We start from the raw sequence: 21,621 nt of genomic DNA, 5'->3' as shown, positions 1-21,621 counted from the left end.
AGCTGGCTGAACTAGTGTCTGTCTGTCTGTGTCTGTCTGTCTGTCTACCTCGGGGGGGGGGGATCCACTTAGACCTGGCCACTACAGAAATCTTGACCATTTTTTTGGGTCAAATTAAACCGTTTCTGTCTCTAAAGTTATGATTTTATACCGTCTGTGACTGACACATGATAACGTATTGACATAAAAAGGCATTTGTTTGAATCAAAGTAATATCCATAAATAGTATAGGCCCAATAACACCATGACCTATCCACTTTCAGTCGGACATTTGATATACAGACTGATGGTATGACTGGGAAATGCTTATTGCGTTTTGGCTGGTCTATTTGAATGACATCTGACAAATGAAAGTCTGCTATAAGAAAAAAAATCTTATTTCCTCAGATTTTTATGCCTTCTCCAATGATGGCATATGATGTGTGCACAACAGTTGACATAGATTTCAATGTCAGTAAATGAAAATAGAATAAGGTTTCTGAACTCAGTTCTAAGACTTCTGTTCAAATGTTTAATGACAAAATACAATTATTATAGATCAAAGATAAAAATAGGACATTACACATAATCCCTAAGTGTGTCATTCCTTACAAATTCAATAATTATACAAAAATATAATTTTAACTAAACAAGCTTATCCCAGTTGGTTCAGTGACCCAAAATGCTCAACCTAGGAGCAACACACATTGTGCTGCCTATGACATGACATGCATTCAGAGTAGGAAAAAAGGGAGAGAATATGGCTTGTTTGTTGATCCTCGAGTAGGAACTAAAGAGGCACACACTTACAAAAGTAAACAAGGTCCAGACAAACTGATAAGGAACTGGAACTTTCTTAGAGAGTGCCATTATGTTATGATCAATCAGGGCTGCCCCTGCTGTAGATGTCATACTCTCTGTATCGGAGGTAGTCCTTAAGCCTGGTGGGGAGAGGCATGAAGCTGATGAAGGCTGGGGATCGCAGATGCAGACGGCTCAGGCAGTCCCGGATACACAGCCGACACAGGTGCTTCAGGCTGCGCACATTCTCTGAGGGGGCATTAGGGGTCATGCTTTATTTACCTGGAATTTACTTAAAAATTTGGTCAAATGGTAATTACATAATAGTTATTGTGAAAAGGCATCTGTGCAGTGCAGTTCCGTTATTGTACCTTGGATATAGCATATCTCAGGCCACTGTTTCTGTGTCTTCAGGCATTCCTTGAGTTTGACACAGAGGGTGACGTGGTCTGTGTAGTCTAGCATGATGCGCACTACCTGTGCCGAGATGTGTTTCAGCCACTTGACTGTTATCACCTCACAGAACTACAGACAGACAGACAGAAAAAAAAGAGACAAGAGATAGAGTTTGTAATAACCACATTTACAATGACCACATAATGTTTGTTTTCCTCCTTAGCACTAGTTGTCTAACCACCATGTCTTTGGTGAACGAGGTCATCCAGGGTGCGTAGTCATGGGAACTGTCTCCATAGGGACAGTCAAAGCAGCGCTGTACATCGTATCCATGGTTGAGAAGCATCCTCAGCATGACCTCATCTTTCAGCGCATACTGCAGTGCTGATGGGAAGTGTGTTGTGTTGACACGAGAATAGTAGCTGGCGTTAGCACCGTACCTGATTGATAAGAACAACAAAATTAATTAGGCCTACATTAACAGTACACACTAATCAAAAATACATACTACAGGCTAATTCCTCTCACTCACATAATATATTTTACTGTAAAGTATATTGAGATTTTGAAATGCACTTTATTTAATCAAGTTTGATTTGACTTGAATTTGATTCCTACCTCAGCAGAGTGTTTATAAGCTCATAGTTGCCCAGCCGCAGAGCCACCTGTAGACAGTTGACAGGGTCCTGGTTGACCATGGCCTCAGCCTCCAGCAGCAGACGGGTGGACTGGACATCGTTGTTCGATACAGCAAAGTAGAGAGCCGACCTGCGTTCGTCATCGTATTTATTGCGCACGCGTGGGTGCAGCATGAAGTTGGGGTCGTAGCCTGCATTGAGAAGGACCTCCAGGCACTGGGTGTGTCCCCCAGCAGCAGCAGAGTGGAGGGGACTCATACCACTCTTCTTCACTGCCTCCATCTTTGTTGCTGAGATCAACCGTTCCAACACCCTGAGGAGAGAGAGGAGAAGACCTTTCAATATCTGTACCTCCTAACAGCAGAAAAATAAATAAATATAAAAGGGGTATATAAAGTAAAGATCTTTCTCCACTCACAACAGATGCCCATGATATGCAGCACGGTGGATGGGTAGGTGCCCACTGTGGTTGGGCATGTCGGGCTCTGCCCCATAGTCCAGCAGCAGAGAGATGATGTCAGGATTACCTGATGCAACCGCCTCAAACAGCACAGAGCCCTCTGTCTGAGACTGCACACTGGCTCCTGACAGAATGACAGAGAGAGCGAGAGAAAAGGATAGAGAGAGAGGAGAGACAGAAAGTGAATCACTCCATATGGTCCAGACACACACACACACACACACACACACACACACACACACACACACACACACACACACACACACACACACACACACACACACACACACACACACACACACACACACACACACACACACACACACACACACACACACACACACACACACACCTTTCTGTAGCAGGACCTCCACTACATTAAGGTGCCCTGTCTCTGCAGCCAGTGCCAGTGGGGTCAGCTTGTCAACATCCCTTGCGTTTGGGTCGGCTCCGGAATGCAGTAGCAGGTTAACAAAATTGTCCAGACCCAGGAGGGATGCCTCATGGAGGGCAGTCCGCTCCAGATCTCCTGTTTGGTCCACCTTGGCATTGCAGCGAAGCAGGAGCGATGCACAATCATATTGGTCATTTACTATAGCTGTAGGAAATAGGTGACAGAGCAGGAAGAATGGCAGAAGGTTCAAGTTGTGCTCCATAAGCAAAAATCGAAATCTACGAACATCTAAGATATATTTTGAATACCTGCCACAAGTGGAGATTCCTCGTCATCGTTCTGGAGGTCTGGACAGCATCCGTTCTGAAGCAGGAACGTAGCGTTTTCCCTCAGGCCGCACACTACAGCCAGGAAGAGAGGTGTCTCTCCTTTCAGAGTCCGGCACTGCTCTGCGCCCTGGGGGGAAGCTGGACACATGAACCTGTATATTACTACCTAGATTTGACCAGGAAAGTCCCTTGAGATATGTCTCAAAACCAGTACCTGAGAAGACGATCTCCAGTATACTTTTCTTCTCCTGCACTGCGGCCTCATGTAACGGGATCCATCCTCTGTCGTCTACTCTGGACATGGCTCCTGTTTGCTCAGCTAGCCTTATTAGGGCCTCCTCATTACCTAACAGAACAGGAAGACAGGTACGGGGTAAATCTCAATAGTCTGACATGGCTACCTCTCCTGTCCTTTTCATTCGGTTGAATTGTGTGAGAACTGGACAGGTGAAAGACATTTTCACTTTCTGAAATGAGATGAGGCAAGTAAAGGAATTATATTTATTGAGATGCATCCGAAGACCAGAACTGTTATTCATTGCTGGGCCCTCTAGTATCCTGCACTGGAACAGCGCCAAAGTCAATAGACCGGCTGTAACCTCTATGGCAGTGCTGTCATATCCCTCCATCTTATTCCACCTCTGACTCAACTCCACACACACCATATAGGGGCCAGACAATGTATGAGACGGGAAAAGAGATGATCGCACATAGCAGAAGTTATTAAGGAGTTAAGATAAGGAAAAAGCCATGCTCACCTTCCTTTATCACTGTAAAGACCTCATCAGGATCACCTTCAGGGCCTGCAGGATCACTGGGTGAAATATATGTATAAACACAGAATCACTTGGATATTCCACAGCTAACCCATGTGGTATACACAGAATAAAGCAGCAGGTATTTTGCCATTTGAGAGGTCTTACTTAGGGAGTGAGCCTTTGTGCTTGTTGTATTTCAGAAGGCTCTGTTCAATCATATACTGTGTGACCTCGTCCTCTTCTGGTTGGTCAAAAACATATCCTGCCTCTGTCTCGGAGTTCATCTGTCACTCCAGGAGGGGTCAACTCACCAAGAATCTACTAACTTGAGCTGGGGAGACATTATGTTAAGAACCTTCATTCTCTGTTCAACTACTGTTATTTTAAAGGGGCAACATAATAATAATAATAATAATATATGCCATTTAGTTACCTACAGTCATGTGTGCATACATTCTACGGGATCGAACCCACTACACTGGCGTTATAAGCGCCATGCTCTACCAACTGAGCTACAGAAGCAACATGTTACCTACCAGGGCAGGGACCATACACATGACCAGCCAGCAGCCTCAAATACCAACAGGACCTCGGCAGACATTTCATAGACAACAGTAAAACTGGAGAGCATTGCAGCCATGTTGCACACTGTCATTCTTGTGAGTTTGTGCTGACTATCATTTCACATACGTAGAAAACAAGATAATACATTGATACATTACAGTATATTTACATGCTTAATGGTTGTGTTCTGCTTGAAATAGCTGCCCCAGTTCTCTGCTGTGGGGTGACTTTGATGATGGCAGTATAGTGCAATAAAGGCTAAACAGGCATGGGTTGGTGCATTATATGTGTGGCTGTAGTGTTGGGTATTGCACATTGAAAACTACATCAGCCTTTATAGGGAACTGTGGATAAAACATTAAAAAAGGATTTTAAAAAGTTATTATTCAACAGTTATCAAGCCACTTACTGTAGGTTGAGCATGCAATGGCCACTCCAAGTTCAACAACTACATGGCACCATATCACACCATTTCAGATGAACAATGGCATTCAGGCACCACACCATTCCATCCTTAAACCTCCCAGAGGATTATGTCTTTTGTTTTCCATTTACCTTCAGTCAACAGGCTGTTTCTCCGATGGCCCTACAATCTTCAGTGGGTCAATCACACTAAGCTTCCAAAGCAAGTCTATGTATATCTCCCCAGCTATTTATATCTGATCACGGGACCTTCCCACCCTGCACCTGGCTCTGACCCACTGAGCACACTGCAACTCTACCCATAGCTCAACTGATTGACACAAACACACGCACGCACGCCCACACACACGCACCTCCCAGTGGCCATAGGCAGGCATCACATACTGTAGGTCTGCTATGGTCCTAATCAGGTGTTGTATGTATGTATTCCCACTCAAAAGACCCAAACAAAACCAACAGCCACACAAGTTACATCAAAGTATTTTTTTATATGATTAAAGTGAATAGAGAATCCACCAGGGAGCGAAGTCTCGGTGTAATGACAAAGTTAAATAGCGTGTCCTTCCCTACTCCTCAGTGTCCTCAGTCATCCAACTGGCAGAGCATGGCCACGCCTCTCTTGATCCAGTGCTGGGGGCGCTTGCTAGTGGGCAGCATCATGGTGATGACAAAGTTGGTAGAGTGGCCTGTGGTGGACAGGGTGCCCTTCCTCTCGCTGGTCTTATACAGCGGACACACATACAGGGTCTGGGGAAGGTCACTGCCTTTCTTCTCCGCTGGAGAGAGAGAGTGAGGGAGAGAGAGAGAGAATAACAGAGGGATGTCAGAGAGAGAGAGAGAGAGAGAGAGAGAATAACAGAGAGAGAGAGAGAATAACAAAGGGATGTCAGAGAGAGAGAGAATAACAGAGGGATGTCAGAGAGAGAGAGAGAGAGAGAGAGAGAATAACAGAGGGATGTCAGAGAGAGAGAGAGAGAGAGAGAGAGAGAATAACAGAGGGATGTCAGAGAGAGAGAGAGAGAGAATAACAGAGGGATGTCAGAGAGAGAGAGAGAATAACAGAGGGATGTCAGAGAGAGAGAGAGAGAGAGAGAGAGAGAGAATAACAGAGGGATGTCAGAGAGAGAGAGAGAGAATAACAGAGGGATGTCAGAGAGAGAGAATAACAGAGGGATGTCAGAGAGAGAGAATAACAGAGGGATGTCAGAGAGAGAGAGAGAGAGAGAGAGAGAGAGAGAGAGAGAGAGAATGACAGAGGGATGTCAGAGACAGAGAGAGAGAGAGAGAGAGAGAGAGAGAGAGAGAATAACAGAGGGATGTCAGAGAGAGAGAGAGAGAGAGAGAGAATAACAGAGGGATGTCAGAGACAGAGAGAGAGAGAATGACAGAGGGATGTCAGAGAGAGAGAGAGAGAGAGAGAGAGAGAGAGAGAATAACAGAGGGATGTCAGAGACAGAGAGAGAGAGAGAGAGAGAGAGAATAACAGAGGGATGTCAGAGAGAGAGAGAGAATGACAGAGGGATGTCAGAGAGTGAGAAAGAGAGAGAGAATAACAGAGGGATGTCAGAGAGAGAAAGAGAGAGAATAACAGAGGGATGTCAGAGAGAGAGAGAATAACAGAGGGATGTCAGAGAGAGAGAGAGTGAGAGAATAACAGAGGGATGTCAGAGAGAGAGAATAACAGAGGGATGTCAGAGAGCGAGAGAATAACAGAGGGATGTCAGAGAGAGAGAGAGTGAGAGAATAACAGAGGGATGTCAGAGAGAGAGAATAACAGAGGGATGTCAGAGAGAGAGAATAACAGAGGGATGTCAGAGAGTGAGAGAATAACAGAGGGATGTCAGCGAGAAAGAGAGAGAGAATAACAGAGGGATGTCAGAGAGAGAAAGAGAGAGAATAAAAGAGGGAAGTCAGAGAGAGAGAGAGAATAACAGAGGGATGTCAGAGAGAGAGAGAGAGAGAGAGAGAGAGAGAGAGAATAACAGAGGGATGTCAGAGAGAGAGAATAACAGAGGGATGTCAGAGAGCGAGAGAATAACAGAGGAATGTCAGAGAGAGAGAGAGTGAGAGAATAACAGAGGGATGTCAGAGAGAGAGAATAACAGAGGGATGTCAGAGAGAGAGAATAACAGAGGGATGTCAGAGAGTGAGAGAATAACAGAGGGATGTCAGCGAGAAAGAGAGAGAGAATAACAGAGGGATGTCAGAGAGAGAAAGAGAGAGAATAAAAGAGGGAAGTCAGAGAGAGAGAGAGAATAACAGAGGGATGTCAGAGAGAGAGAGAGAGAGAATAACAGAGGGATGTCAGAGAGAGAGAATAACAGAGGGATGTCAGAGAGAGAAAGACAGAGAATAACAGAGGGAACTCAGAGATAGAGAGAGAGAGAGAATAACAGAGGATGTCAGAGAGAGAGAGAGAGAGAATAACAGAGGGATGTCAGAGAGAGAGAGAGAGAGAGAGAATAACAGAGGGATGTCAGAGAGAGAGAGAATAACAGAGGGATGTCAGAGAGAGAGAGAGAGAGAGAATAACAGAGGGATGTTAGAGAGAAAAGAGAGAGAGAATAACAGAGGGAAGTCAGAGAGAGAGAGAGAGAGAGAGAGAGAGAGAGAGAGAGAGAGAGAGAGAGAGAGAGAGAGAGAGAGAGAGAGAGAGAATAACAGAGGGAAGTGCATAGAGAATGAGAGACAAACTTACTTGGTTTGATCCAGATAATGGGGACCGTATCAAAAAGAACCTTGGGATGCTGCTCAGCCAGGACTCCACTGTGAGTGGGAGAGATCAGTCTCAGTTCACTGCACACCCTCTGGTATCATTTAAAGAATAGCCTTGTTTGAAAGAGTCTTCTACCTATTCTTGTCCCAGCGAGCGCCGTCCAAAAACAGACCGTGGATGTAGACCCCGTCCTCAGGAGAGGAGTTTGAGGTGTCGATGGGAAGAACCTGTTACCAATGAGAGGGAAGGAAAAGGCTAATCAAAACAGACAAACAAGAGGAAGAGGGGCATTTTTAAGTAATAACTTGTTTACAACAATGCCTCAAAAAAACAGTTTCTTCTAATTCAGCTGTTTGTGTGACCTGGAAGTGGAAGCAGAGCAGGTCGATGGGGATGGAGTATTTCCTGGCATAGTTCTGCATGGCCCCGGTCAGGAAGGCCTGGGTGAAGAAGAACCCAGACAGCCAGAAGACATGGGGCTTGTTGCTCTCATACCAGTCCTGCAGGGGGCAAAGAGAACACATTAGTAAACAAAACCAAAGTGTTTCCTCTTCATGAGAAAACCAAATACATGCTGATGATGGATTTAAAAACAATACTGAGGCTAATGGACTGACCTGCAGGAACTTGAGCTTGGCAAGGAAGTCTGTGATGTAGCTGCCCAGGGGTTTGAGGCTTGGGTAGGAGCGTTTAGCCCACTTCTCTGGCAGCTTGCCCACCATCAGGCTGCCTGACAGGGCCTCCAGCTCAGCATCCATCACCACCAGGCCCTTGATGGCCTTCAGCAGATTCTGCAGGCTCACACGGATCGTAACTGCCAACCTGGAAGACCAAGACAGTGATATGATCCTATTGTGGGTTTTGGTCATTTACATTAAGATCTACATTAGAATTTAGTTGTTTTTCTGAGTTCTATTTTTTTGGGTGGGTGATGAGATGACATACGTGTTGTAGCGCTCCATCTCCTGCACCAGTACAGTGTTCATGCTCTCTTCATACAGAACAGGGTACTTCAACAGAGCAGCCTCGATGTCAAAGTTCGCTGGAAGCTACAAAGAACAGACAAGTGACCTAACTGACCACCTGCTCTGATTCTCAGTACCTTAGCACACATACACCCCCTCATGCACACACCCACACATATACAGTGCATTCATGCCACAAACACACACACACACACACACACACACACACACACACACACACACACACACACACACACACACACACACACACACACACACACACACACACACACACACACACACACACACACACACACACACACACACACACACACACACACAACTGCTGCAAGACTCTTGTTATACTGCTCAATTTATACACTGCCCCCTCCCCTTCACCAATACATATGTACATATTGGACTATAAATTGTGTCTTCCAGTATTATACATTTGCTATAATGTTTATTCTATTCTACTGAGCCATTTACTTTATGTTTGTATCCTTTTATTTTATTATTATTTTTATTGTTGTTGCATTGTCAAGAAGGAACCTGCAAATCAGCATTTGGTTGGACGATGTATACCATGCGTATCCCGCTCATACGACTAATAGAACTTGAAACAAACTTAACATCATTGATTCGGATGAGACATATATCGGGGGAAAAGGCAGTACATTTCAGCAGTACAAGGACTGGTTTGGCTTTACCTTGGTGAGGATGTCATTGGCTATGTCGAAGAGGGTGTTGTCTCCCCCGGAGCTGGCTCCTCCCTTGGCCCCTCCTCCCTGGGTGAGGAGCAGGGAGTCAAACAGCTGCTTGGTCTGCTGCAGGTCCTTGGAGATGTCCACGTTCTCATGCATCCCAAACACTTCCGGGTGCTGGAGGAACGGAAGGTTCTGAAGACATCAACACAAGATGGAAAACATGATGGAACGCATGAATGTGAGCCATGCGGCATCCTGCAAGGTTCCATTCTGGATCCAATTCTCTTCACTTTGAACATGGTAATGTTATCAGACAGAATGGTATTGATTCTGATAGTTATGCTGACAACACACAGCTGTACACCTGATGAATTAATGTCTCATCCCTTCCCTGTCTAACTCCTGCTTACCCGTATGAACTCTATGTAGTCCTCGTAGTTGGACTTTGGCGGGGCGTAATACTTTCCGCTGGGGGAGAAGGTGTAGCGGGGGTTCTCGATGATGTCCTTGTTGTAGAAGTCAGCCAGGATGGTCATCAGGAGCCTCCTGTCCCAATCGTCAGTCACACGGCCCCCATAGTTACACTCCCCTGTCAGGTAAGTGATGGCCTCCATCGGCACCTGATCGTACTCCCTCACAAACAGCTGGAGGAGGAGGAACACAAACAACAGGGTGAGAGAGGGGAACCACACAATCTGCAATCGCATATATTTATATTCAACAACCACATTAAGTCCGCAGTCTTTTAAAAATGACAATCTCTCTCAAATACTCCAGCCCTGAGTTGATGTGTATTACTACCTGTAGTTGTCTGATACTGATGCGCAGATCAGACTCGTTGAACCCATAGGGGATGTTCCAGCCCAGAGGACCAAACTTTTTCCTCTCCTGTACCAGAGCATGGAAGAAGCAAACGCCATACAGAAGCTTCTCCCACACCTAGAAACAACCAGAGGAACAATCAGTGCAGAGTGTGTGTGTAATAAAATAAATCATCATATTTGTTATGTATAGGTGGCCCCGGGAATCAAAAACACTATCCTGGCATTGCAAGAACACATTACCTGGCATTAGTCTACCAACCGAGCTACAGAGGACTACATTTACATTTACATTTAAGTCATTTAGCAGACGCTCTTATCCAGAGCGACTGACTATGTGTGTGTGTGTGTGTCTGTGTGTGTGTGAACCATGTCACCACTCACCAGCTCTTTGTCCGTGCAGGCGTTGAAGAAGTCCTGGTCTGAGACGGGGTCTGACAGGTAAGACTGCAGCAGGTTGAGCCTGAGACCTGTGGGCGGCTCGTTGGTCATCTTCACCCCATTCTGCAGGATGGTCACTGGGAACTGACGCAGGGAAGAGGGTTATGAATCCACATCATGGATGCCGGTCACCCTATTGTATACTGGTTGACCAAGGTGGAATGTGTTGTACCCTACCTTGGGCGAGGGGTAGCTGGTGAGCCACAGTCGGAAGTCTGGGTGGCAGGTCTCTGGGTTAAAGTCCTCACAGATCTTCTCCAGGGTGGACATCCAGGAGACAGCCAAGTGGCAGTTCTGTAGGCACACCCAGGTGCCCTCCTTCATGGCCGAGCGGATCATCTTGGCAGCGATGGGGCCCTGGCCCTGGCCCAGGGAGATGGATTGGAACTTGGTGCCGCCCATGTTCTTGTCGTTGGCAAACTTCAGCAAGCCTGGTGGAGAGGGGTGGGGCGGAGTCATTTTCCGTATCAAACAAAAGCAGTAGCAGGTTTGAGGTCTGTGTATGAGATCAGTCGGGTGCTACTTACTGGCCATGGGGTCGGCTCCAGGAGATAGCACAAACACCAGAGGGATGGTGGAGTTGGAGTCTGTGTAGCTCTTACTCAGGTCAAAGGGAGGCGGCTCCACAAACTTCTTCCCAAGTTTGTCAGTCACATAGTTTGTGATGGCCGGCACAATCTGGAAACATAAGGAGTAGCATGCAACAGTAAGCGTACATGCAAACATATGATATGTCCGCACACACACACCTATATCTACATTCAGCAACCTCTGTATTGATTTTCGAGTGTCCTCTTTGCATTGACTTTAGGTGGACAGCAAAAGTAAATAGGGATTGGTTCATTTCTCTCTCTAACCTTGTCTGGCCTGAGACAGCGGTAAATTATCATCTTCTGCAGGTCATTGAGGCAGTCACACCAGGGCTTAGGCAGATTGGTGTTATAGGGCTCTTTGCTATCATAGATTACCAAGAATTTATCTGGGATCTTGATGAAGCTCTCCCTATGAGAATCACAGAGAAGGACGACATATTCCATATTTGAGTATTAGCAGAAACAAAAAACTGAATAAATCTCTAATCCCCCAAAACAAAAAGAGGCAAGCTCAGCGGTTTGTCTATGTCATACTTGAGTCCCTGGAGGTTGGGCAGGTGGCTGGCCCGGCAGATCTCGTCCCAGCTTTTGTCCTGCAGCCAGTGGGGGTCTGGGTTGGGGACGTTGTTCTGCAGACCCACCCCTCCAGTCAGCAGGAACATAACGTCACCATATTCTATTTCCTTCTTCGCTCTGAGAAACCCCCCTCCCAAAAAACAGCCACTTGTCAGACACAAACAATCACGTTTATCCCACCTTATCTTAAATAGCATGCTTAAAGACGATTTTATTTGAATAAATAAACGACTTCACTCATTTCACAAAAATCCATCTTAAATGTTTGACCTCAGTGTGTGGTATGGACTTACAGGAGGAGGTTGGAGCAGAGGAGGAATGAGAAGAGCAGTTTGTCCTTCTCAAATAGGGAGCGACACACGTTACAGTACAGGTTGAAGGTGAAGTGGTCGATGAGGTACCTCAGCCTTTTCTCCAGGATCTTGGACTTGTTACTGAAACACAGATGCCATGTGTTACCTAGGACACAAAGGAGCTTCGCTCTAACTGTACATCATATTCATTAACCAGCGACTTACGAGGTCTAAACCCTTGTTATCTGTGTAGGAGCATGTTTCTCACCTGTCCTGTATGGAGTTGATGTAGAGGTTGACAAACCAGCTGAGGGAGTACTGGTACATGGGGTCTATGTTAGCCAGGTCAGCAATGCTGAAGAACAGGATGGAGGAGTGCTTGGCGATGGCTCTGTAGCCCTCCCTAGACTCTGCTATCTTGACCTCTGTCTTCTCAGCAATCTGTGGGTTGGGAGATGGGGTAGAAGTTAGACCATCTCATTCTAATTGGCTTTCAACACATTTTGACTGAGTTTTTCCAGTGTGGTCCAGACCTGCTGTTTCTTGGAGATCTCGTTGGACATGATCTTGGCCGAGTCGAGGACCTGGATGGCGCTCTCATCCTCCAGGATGTTCCCCTCGGACGACGAAAGTGTCTCCAGGATCTTGTCCTCGATCTCCTTCAGGACCTTCTTATTGGATGCAGACTGCAGAATCAGGGCGTTCCGCTCCTCCTCCAACTCCGGCCTGCAGAGAGAGACATGATGAGGTCAGGGGTTAGTCGTCTAGATTTATATCTTCATCATATACAGTCACAGTACGACTGGTCATAAACACATCAGTGCTTTTTGTGCAGTCTGTGCTGTATCTGGTAGACAGGTTAAGAGTTTATATTATAACTTCATTACTGGAAAATGATCCACTATAAATAAACAGCATAGCGAGTAGTGTAGCGTGTGTTGCAACACACCTCTCCTTGGCGACCACAATGCCCAGTAGCTGGTCCTCAAGGCCCTCAGGGGTGATCATGAAGTTGAGCAGAGACACCTTGGTTGCCAGCTCTGGAAGGTAGTGGGGGTTCCGCAGCTTAGTTGTGATGTAGAACCGGAAGTCACATGAGTACTCGATTACACTCTCCCCCAGCCGGATACAGTCCATGCCCCCTGGATGACACAAACAAATAGTCTGTGATCAAATGACACCAGTATGTAATGATAAATCCTTGCACATGATATGATGTTCACCAGAGCGTGCCGACCTTTTCCGTACCTTGTTTGAAGGTCTGTTTGAGCAGCAGGGGCTCCAGCGACGGGTCCAGCTCCTCCCCTACGTTCTCCAGCAGCAGAGGGGTCCCGAACTGGATGCAGTTCTCCAGGGTTCTCATGTAGTCTCCGTCCGTTAGCTTGATCACGCTCAGGTTGTTGTCCTTCTCAGAGTTCTTCACCCACTTGTTGGCCTGGCCCTGGGGGTCGATCATCAGGGGCCACCGGCGGGAGTTGCTGACGATGACCCCGTTGTCTATGGAGAAGCTGTCGGTGGGCAGACCTGAGATGTTCCACGCCCGGATCTTTATGGGGTCTCCCAGGGTCTTACTCAGGGAGAAATCATCTGATGACGGAATGTTCTTAGACTGGAGGGTAGGAATAAATAACGAGATTAAGATTGGTGACAATGAATTGGTGTTGAGCTGAGGTGCTGCTGTAAGTGCCTGTACCTTGCAGAGCTTGGTCCATATCTTGGCACAGTTCTGTCTGAAGGCAGCAGTGAAGGCTCCAAGGTAGGCGATGACGCCAGCTGAGATGAGCACGTCACCGGTCAGGTTATCATAGGTGTTCTGAAGGTCATCTGCTGCTTTGGACCACCTGTAGAGGGAAAGCACACAAAGTCCCTCAGGACATAGCAAAGACCTCAGGTACTAATGGCCTACACAAGCCATTTGAAACAATCAATATATTTAATAATCTCCATCATCCAGAGCACCTGGTCTTCTCTCCTCCTAGGCCTCCGATGAGTTTCTCGGCTCTCTCCAGTTTGCGGGCACACAGGTCCACCTGGAATTCCAGCTGGGCCTTTTCCTCAGTCTTTTCCTCAAAGGTCTTCTGAAGCAGGGCCAGACGGTCCTCCACCTCCTTCAGCTCAGCTCTCTTCTGGTTCAGCAGGGACATGGTGGTGGCCAGAGACAGCTGAGCCTCAGCCAGGCCGGCCTTCTTAGGGGCCACTACCTTGGCCACTCTGTCGTAGATCTCCATGGCAGTGACCCACTTGCACAGGCCCTCGGCGGCTGAGGAGGCCTTGGCCACTTTGGTGGGATCAAAGTCAGGATTAGTCATGTACTCACTGCGGATCTTTTGCATCACAGGGACCTAGCCGGGAAAAGAGAAGAGAGTCAATTAAAAAGTATATAGATTTACATTGATACTTCAGTTTAAATGCAATTCAACACATTTGTTTGTTTTTTCACAGGGACTCACAGGGATATTGTCCTTGTCGTACTCTTTCAGGTCTCGTAGGAAATTCATGTCTCCAAGAAGCTTTTTGCTCGGGCCCCAGTAGTCAAGAATCTATTCAAATGATAAGAAAACATAATTAAACATATAAACAAACACATTTTATTTAATAAATTTAAAAAATAGGTAGAGCAGTTCCTGACCTTCTGTCCAGTCCCAGCAGGATCAACAATTTTATCAGGTTTCAGCTCCTTCATCACACACACAGCCGCCATCACCAGCTTTACCCCCGACGGAGGGCTCTTCATTGACTTCACGATGGTCACGTCAGAGGGCTGAGAGGGAAGAGAGATCAGATAAGATCATACCTTGTCTGTTTGCTTTGTGCAAGTCTTTCAATCCCCTTTGGTAAGACTGTGCAGGGCAGGCTGATCTCTGCTTGATCAGAATCCCAAGAGCGTTGGACCATTAACTGAAAGGTCACAGGTCCGAATCCTGAGCAGGCAAGGTGGAAAAAAATCTGCCGTTCTGCCCTTGAGCAAGGCACTTAACCCCCAACAACAACTGCTCCCCGGACGCCGATGAAGCTGATGTTGATTAAGACAGCCCCCCCTGCACCTCTCTGATTCAGAGGGGTTGGGTTAAATGCAGAAGACACATTTCGGATGAATGCCATCAATTGTGCAACTGACAAGGTCTCCCACAGTGTCTCCTGACCCCTCCTGTCTCAGCCTCCAGTATTTATGCTGCAGTAGTTCATGTGTCGGTGGGCTAAGGTCATTTTGTTATATCTGGAGTACTTCTCCTGTCTTATCCGGTGTCCTGTGTGAATTTAAGTATGCTCTCTCTAATTCTCTCTTTCTCTCGGAGGACCTGAGCCCTAGGACCATGCCTCAGGACCACCTGGCATGACTCCTTGCTGTCCGCAGTCCACCTGGTCGTGCTGCTGCTCCAGTTTCAACTATTCTGCCTACGGCTATGGAATCCTGACCTGTTCACCGGACATGCTACCTGTCCCTGACCTGCTGTTTTCAACTCTCTAGAGACAGCAGGAGTGGTAGAGATACTCTTAATGATCGGCTATGAAAAGCCAACTTACATTTACTCCTGAGGTGCTGACTTGCTGCACCCCCTTATTATTTGACCATGCTGGTCATTTATGAACATTTGAACATCTTGGCCATGTTCTGTTATAATCTCCACCCGGCACAGCCAGAAGAGGACTGGCCACCCCTCATAGTCTGCTTCCTCTCTAGGTTTCTTCCTAGGTTGTGGCCTTTCTAGGGAGTTTTTCCTAGCCACCGTGCTTCTACACCTGCATTGCTTGCTGTTTGGGGTTTTAGGCTGGGTTTCTGTACAGCACTTTGACATATCAGCTGACGTACGAAGGGCTATATAAATACATTTGATTTGTTCCCCCTTTCCTACCTTCAGGGTGTCCAGGGCTGAGAGGGCCATCTCCAGGGCAGGTATGGCCTCTGCCAGGTCGCTCTCACACTCGTTCTTCAGGGCCTGGGCCTCGTTGGCCTTCAGAGTGGCAGCCTCCTCGTCCACACGCACCACCTTACTCTTGGCCTCCACCTGCACTGACTCTACCTCTAACACCTTCATCATCTTGGTGTTGTCTATCTTGGCCTGCTCCAGTTTAGGCTGCAAGTCCACCAGCTCCTTCTTCATCTCACTCACCTACACAACAGATCATACTCATGAGGGACAGAGCTAAGGCTGAGCACAGTGTAATACAAAGGGGTGAACGCAGACACATCAAAGGTTCAAGAACACTTGATTTAAATTGCCTTAGGTATCAAGTCACAGTACTTAATGAGGCAACAAACCATGACACACACAATCCACATAGATCCCTACATTCATGCAAGATAAAAACAATCGGTTTGATGTACCTGAGACTCAGCGAAGGCCAGTTTGTCCAGGCCGTTGGTGTACCTCTTCTTGGCCTTCATGACCATGTCTCTCTTCTGGGTGAGCAGCTGACGGAACGCAGCGATCAACTCCAGGTAGGAGGTGGGTGTCACGTAGTTATGGCGACCCAGCTCCGAAAGGAACCTGGGAACAACAACATCCTCAGCTATCGTGCGATAAATATGTAATAAATCTGTCCTTGATTTTACTCTGTTTTGATAAAGTCATTCAAATGGAATTGCTGTGATTCTTTTGTCATCAATGACTTCTGTAGCATGAGAAGAGAATATCTGATATCTGTGTTAAATTAGATGGAAAGGAAGAGTTGTATGCACTTGTGAGAGAGCTGGATGGCAGAAGTGTGGAAGGTCTTGCAGATGGGCATGACCTCCTGTCTCTCATGCTCACTCATCTCCAACGACTCCAGGAACTTGTTGGCCACGCGCTCCAGCGCCTCCTCTGGCCAGGGCTGGGAGATGCAGTTCAGAGAGGAGGTGAGGGAAGTTGATAAGCAAAAGATTGTTGCTATTACTTCATGGTTAGTATACAGTGTAAGCCATAAGATTAAATAGGGTTTGTACTGCCTCTGTACCTGGAACCAGTCGATGGTGCAGCAGTTGATGAGGGAGGGGAACTGCCGTAGTCGGTTACGGAAGGCCTCTCCTATAGGACTGAAGGCCACTATGATGTGCAAGTTTTCCCTGCAGCGCGACACAAAGTAGGCAAACAGGGCCAGGGGGCTGAACTCCACACTCTTATTGCCAGCCTGGGCAATAGGCCGCACCGCCTGGGGAGAGAGAGGGAGCAGGCAGAGGTTGCAATGATTATTCCTCTCATTCACAACACTCACTGTGAATGCTTCTGCTTAGATGATGTGATGAAAAAAGGGCAGTATCCCCAAGCAACTCCAACCTCAACCATAGCCTAACTCTAATAAGCCAAAGCCTATTATCCATCTGACTGGTTTATGAAAACCTACCTCCATGATTTCCGCCTTCTCGTCCGTGGCGAACAGGTTGGGCACCTCTCCTGTGTTCAGGACACTGTCCACATCCTCCAGGAAGGCCTCCTCCTTGATCTGAGAGTCAGTTAGTAGGAATACAGTCTTCTGACCCTTCACCCCTGCACTTTTCAGCAGGAGCTGCAGCACAGGAAAACAATCAGAAAAATTATATGGAACACACACAACAAATATACCAGCCCAAGTCCTCTAGTGACAACTCTTCAACTATCTGTATACTGTTGTCATTCCTGTCCAACCTTTCCTGGAATAATCTCTATGTTAATAGTCTAAAGTCTCACCTTGAGGTCATCCCTCCACTCGTTCAGGCCGTAGCTCTTGGAGATCTCTGGCTGGAACAGGGTCATCTTGGCCATGGAGGTGGCAAGGCGGGTGATGGATTGGCGCCCGCTGCCCCCCACCCCCACCAGCAGGGCATTGCCCCCTGGCTGCTTCAGCACACGGCTGATACGAGACAGGTGCTCCAGCACGTAGCTAAATGCAAATGGACAAATAGTCAGTTTTCCAGTGAGTGTAGCTAACCTCTCATGCTGTGCTTATAAAAACCTAAACCCTGACGTTAAAGGCCTTTACCGAAAGATGACAAGGTTCATGCGGTTCTTGTGTGTCTGGTTGTACTCATCCAGACAGAGCTCCACCACCTGGCCGAAGCTGTCCATGGAGGGCACCTCAGCGTACAGACGATCATTGTCCTCCAGGTCAGGGTTCATGTAGTCCCCAAACAGCAGGTTACACATGTCCTCCTCACGCGGCTAGTGACAGGGAACACAGGAACCTCATCACCACAACTAAACAACAGTAAACAAACCACCATCAAAAACAACATCTTCTGTACTTACTGCCTTGTTGCTTGGAGCCTTCAGGTGGTCAAACACCTGCTCAAAGTTCTCCTTGAAGTGGTCCCTGACAATGTCGTTCATTAGGAGGTAGAGCCAGGCACGGTCCTGGTCATCCACCAGACGGTCGTAGTAGACGCGGAACACCTCGTGGACAAAGAGGCGGATCATGGTGCGTTTGTTCTCCAGGGACTCCTTCTTGAGGAGAAGGCAACCCTGCACCACGCGGCTAAAATCACGCAGGTTGAACGTGTAGTGGGACTTGGCTGGCGTGGGGAGCAGGTTGTCCATGGCCTTCTTGTAGACCTTTTGAGAGATGTGGGCGAAGAAGAAAAACAGAAAGTGAAATAACTTGATTTTACATGGTTTAAAAAGAGTCAGAATGAAATTACAACTTTTTACTCTTGTATATGATTAAATCTAGTGGGTTTTATGCTTGTGGAAATAAAATAACTACCAATGTAATCTCCTGAACCTTCTCACCTCCATTGTGGCGGCCACTATCTGGTTGCCCACGGTGAAGTAGTCTGGGGGGAACTCGTTGTTGCGGAGGTAGAAGGCCACCACGTTGGAGAAGATGCGCACCATGGTGTCGTCACTGAAGGCGTTGATGCTGGTGATGTTGAAGTGCCGCAGGAAGCGAGGCGTCACCGCGTTCCTCCCGCCACCAGGAGGCCCCATAGCTGAGATCAGCTGCAGGTCCACTAGGGTTATCTTAGTGGTGTCCTTCAGGTCATACCTGGGGAGACAGTGAAAGTCAACTTTAGAGACATGATAAGTTCCAGGTATGTCACTGATCATTATAGCCTAAAGCAAGATATGATGGCATTGTAATGTAGTAGTCTCTAACCAGTTGCCATGGTCAAAGTATTGGCGTAGGAGTTCCACGGGAGGCTGTGCCCCAAACTGCTCCAGGGCAGGCATGTTCATGTCATCCACAAATATGACACACTTCTTCCCCATGGGGGGGCCAAACACCCCCTTCCTCCTCTTGTCCAGCCTGGACATGATGATGTTCTACAAACAGTGGAAGAATATACTGTATAAACAGTGAGCTCCAAAAGTATTCATAGCACACAGTGACTAGATCAAGCTTGTGACTCTACAAATTTGTTGGATGCATTTGCTGTTTGTTTTGGTTGTGGTTCAGATCATTTTTTGTCCAGTAGAAATGAATGTTAAATAATGTCTTGTGTTATTTTAGAGTCACTTTTACTGTAATTAAATACGAGAAGAATATGTTTGTAAATGCTTCTACATTAATGTGGATGCGACCATGATTACAGATAATCTTGAATAAATTGTGAATAATAATGAGTGATAAAGTTAGATGCACAAATATCATACCCCCTCCAGAATGCTAACTTCCCATTATTGTAATGGTGAGAGGTTAGCATGTCCTGGGGGTATGATATGTGCACCTGTAAAGTTCACATTATTCACTATTCATTCAGGATGATCTGTAATCAGCATAGCATCCACATTAATGTAGGGCTAAATACTTCACTTTTACTACTTTTATACACATAAGTGTTTTAATACACATAATTATCCCAATAATTTGGGGTCCCTATACACAAAAAGTGTGGTACTTTCTAAACGGTTCACCTGATATGGATGAAAATACCTTCAAATTAAAGCTGACAGTCTGCACTTTAACCTCATAGTCACTGTGTAAATTCAAATCTAAAGTGCATATTCACACACTACCGGTCAAAAGTTTTAGAACACCTAATCAGGGTATTTCTTTATTTTTTACTATTTTCTACATTGTAGAGTAATAGTGAAGACATCAAAACTATGAAATAACACATAAGGAATCATTTAGTAACCAAAAAAGTGTTAATCAAATGAAAATATATTTTATAATTGTGATTCTTCAAATAGCCACCCTTTGCCTTGATGACAGCTTTGCACACTCTTGGCATTCTATCAACCAGCTTCATGAGGTAGTCACCTGGAATGCATTTCAATTAACAGGTGTGCCTTGTTAAAAGTTAATTTGTGGAATTTCTTTCCTTCTTAATGTGTTTGAGCCAATCAGTTGTGTTGTGAAGAGGTAGGGGTGGTATACAGAAGATGGCCCTATTTGGTAAAAGACCAAGTCAATATTATGTCAAGAACAGCTCAAATAAGTGAAAAGAAATGGCAGTCTAGCATTACTTTAAGACATTAAGGTCAGTCATTGTGGAACATTTCTAGAACTTTTAAAGTGCAGTCGCAAAAACCATCAAGCACTATGATGAAACCGGCTCTCATGAGGACCGCCACAGGAATGGAAGACCCAGAGTTACCTCTGCTGCAGAGGATAAGTTCATTAGAGTTACCAGTGTCAGAAATTGCAGCCCCAAAAAAATGCTTCACAGAGTTCAAGTAACAGACACATCTCAACATCAATTGTTCAGAGGAGATTTTGTGAACCAGGCCTTCATGGTCAAATTGCTGCAAAGAAATCACTACTAAGAAGAGACTTGCTTGGGCCAAAAAATACGAGCAATGGACATTAGACCGGTAGAAATCTGTCCTTTGGCCTGGAGTCCAAATCGGAGATTTTTGATTCCATCCGGCATGTCTTTGAGAAACGCGGTGTGGGTGAACGGATGATCTCTGCATGTGTATATCCCACCGTGAAGCATGGAGGTGTGATGGTGTGAGGGTGCTTTGTTGGTAACACTGTCTGTGATTTATTTACAATTCAAGACACACTTAAACAGCATCACCAGCAAAGCACCCCCACACCTCCTCCATGCTTTACGGAGGAAAATACACATGCGGAGATCATCCGTTCAACCACACCGCGTCTCACAAAGATACCAAAAATATCCAATTTGGACTCCAGACCAAAGGACACATTTTCACCGGTCTAAAGAAGGCCAGCATCCCGGAGTCACTTCTTCACTGTTGACTTTGAGACTGGTGTTTTGCGGGTACTATTTAATGAAGCTGCCAGTTGAGGACTCGTGAGGCGTCTGTTTCTCAAACTAGACACTCTAATGTGCTTGTCCTCTTGCTCAGTTGTGCACCGGGGCCTCACACTCCTCTTTCTATTCTGGTTAGAGCCAGTTTTGCGTTGTTCTGTGAAGGGAGTAGTACTCAGCGTTGTATGAGATCTTCAGTTTCTTGACAATTTCTTGCATGGAATAGCCTTAATTTCTCAGAACAAGAATAGACTGACGAGTTTCAAAAGAAAGTTATTTGTTTCTTGCCATTTTGAGCCTGTAATCGAACCCACAAATGCTGATGCTGATGCTCCAGATACTCAGCTTTTCTCAAGAAGAACAGTTTTATTGCATCTTTAATTAGCACAACAGTTTTCAGCTGTGCTAACATAATTGCAAAAGGGTTTTCTAATGCTCAATTAGCCTTTTATGATAAATTATAAACTTGGATTAGCTAACACAACATGCAATTGGAACACAGGAATGATGGTTGCTGATAATGGGCCTCTGTATGTCTATGTAGATATTCCATTGAAATCAGACATTTCCAGCTACAATAGTCAGTTACAACATTAACAATGTCTACACTGTATTTCTGATCAATTTGATGTTATTTTAATGGAGA

The 21,621-nt window shown here is 46.1% G+C and overlaps 2 protein-coding genes across 5 annotated transcripts in view; both read right to left on the bottom strand.

Annotated features, from left to right (window-relative positions):
* Positions 1–491: 491 nt before the first annotated feature.
* On the bottom strand, positions 492–5,246 carry asb14b (ankyrin repeat and SOCS box containing 14b). Of its 4 annotated transcripts, none has more exons than XM_046365038.1 (11): positions 4,281–5,246; positions 3,921–4,151; positions 3,756–3,811; positions 3,212–3,343; positions 2,977–3,135; positions 2,627–2,872; positions 2,233–2,398; positions 1,795–2,127; positions 1,415–1,616; positions 1,152–1,305; positions 492–1,029 (listed from the first exon to the last, which is right to left on the bottom strand). In XM_046365038.1, exons 2-11 carry the CDS (start codon positions 4,037–4,039, stop codon positions 860–862), a joined length of 1,737 nt encoding a protein of 578 aa, XP_046220994.1. In that variant the 5' UTR covers positions 4,040–4,151; positions 4,281–5,246; the 3' UTR covers positions 492–859. The 4 variants fall into 4 exon arrangements, with proteins under 4 accessions (XP_046220994.1, XP_046220996.1, XP_046220995.1 ...); XM_046365040.1 differs by having other exon boundaries at positions 3,921–4,086; positions 4,729–5,246; XM_046365039.1 differs by having other exon boundaries at positions 3,921–4,086; positions 4,875–5,245.
* Positions 5,247–5,319: 73 nt separating this feature from the next.
* Positions 5,320–21,621, bottom strand: part of dnah12 (dynein, axonemal, heavy chain 12) — a 39,084-nt gene continuing 22,782 nt past the window's right edge. The window contains exons 40-72 of the mRNA XM_046365037.1: positions 18,908–19,074; positions 18,541–18,796; positions 18,061–18,363; positions 17,795–17,973; positions 17,503–17,695; positions 17,180–17,341; positions 16,793–16,987; positions 16,536–16,669; positions 16,182–16,344; positions 15,709–15,966; positions 14,484–14,615; positions 14,305–14,394; positions 13,814–14,196; positions 13,548–13,695; positions 13,103–13,463; positions 12,804–12,996; positions 12,388–12,580; positions 12,123–12,295; positions 11,855–11,995; positions 11,520–11,678; positions 11,250–11,394; positions 10,920–11,070; positions 10,570–10,823; positions 10,336–10,476; positions 9,932–10,069; positions 9,541–9,774; positions 9,134–9,322; positions 8,404–8,507; positions 8,076–8,280; positions 7,821–7,958; positions 7,594–7,685; positions 7,441–7,508; positions 5,320–5,518 (exon numbers count right to left, since the gene is read on the bottom strand). Of these exons, the coding sequence (XP_046220993.1) occupies positions 5,325–5,518; positions 7,441–7,508; positions 7,594–7,685; positions 7,821–7,958; positions 8,076–8,280; positions 8,404–8,507; positions 9,134–9,322; positions 9,541–9,774; positions 9,932–10,069; positions 10,336–10,476; positions 10,570–10,823; positions 10,920–11,070; positions 11,250–11,394; positions 11,520–11,678; positions 11,855–11,995; positions 12,123–12,295; positions 12,388–12,580; positions 12,804–12,996; positions 13,103–13,463; positions 13,548–13,695; positions 13,814–14,196; positions 14,305–14,394; positions 14,484–14,615; positions 15,709–15,966; positions 16,182–16,344; positions 16,536–16,669; positions 16,793–16,987; positions 17,180–17,341; positions 17,503–17,695; positions 17,795–17,973; positions 18,061–18,363; positions 18,541–18,796; positions 18,908–19,074 (6,036 nt within the window). The 3' untranslated portion in view covers positions 5,320–5,324. The remainder of the gene's footprint in view (positions 5,519–7,440; positions 7,509–7,593; positions 7,686–7,820; positions 7,959–8,075; positions 8,281–8,403; positions 8,508–9,133; positions 9,323–9,540; positions 9,775–9,931; positions 10,070–10,335; positions 10,477–10,569; positions 10,824–10,919; positions 11,071–11,249; positions 11,395–11,519; positions 11,679–11,854; positions 11,996–12,122; positions 12,296–12,387; positions 12,581–12,803; positions 12,997–13,102; positions 13,464–13,547; positions 13,696–13,813; positions 14,197–14,304; positions 14,395–14,483; positions 14,616–15,708; positions 15,967–16,181; positions 16,345–16,535; positions 16,670–16,792; positions 16,988–17,179; positions 17,342–17,502; positions 17,696–17,794; positions 17,974–18,060; positions 18,364–18,540; positions 18,797–18,907; positions 19,075–21,621) is intronic.

This window comes from Oncorhynchus gorbuscha, linkage group LG10 (genome assembly GCF_021184085.1).
Source record: "Oncorhynchus gorbuscha isolate QuinsamMale2020 ecotype Even-year linkage group LG10, OgorEven_v1.0, whole genome shotgun sequence".
Taxonomy (NCBI): Eukaryota; Metazoa; Chordata; class Actinopteri; order Salmoniformes; family Salmonidae; genus Oncorhynchus; species Oncorhynchus gorbuscha.
The sequence above is the reverse complement of the archived record's forward strand: the minus strand, read 5'-3'. Positions and strand labels throughout refer to the sequence as shown.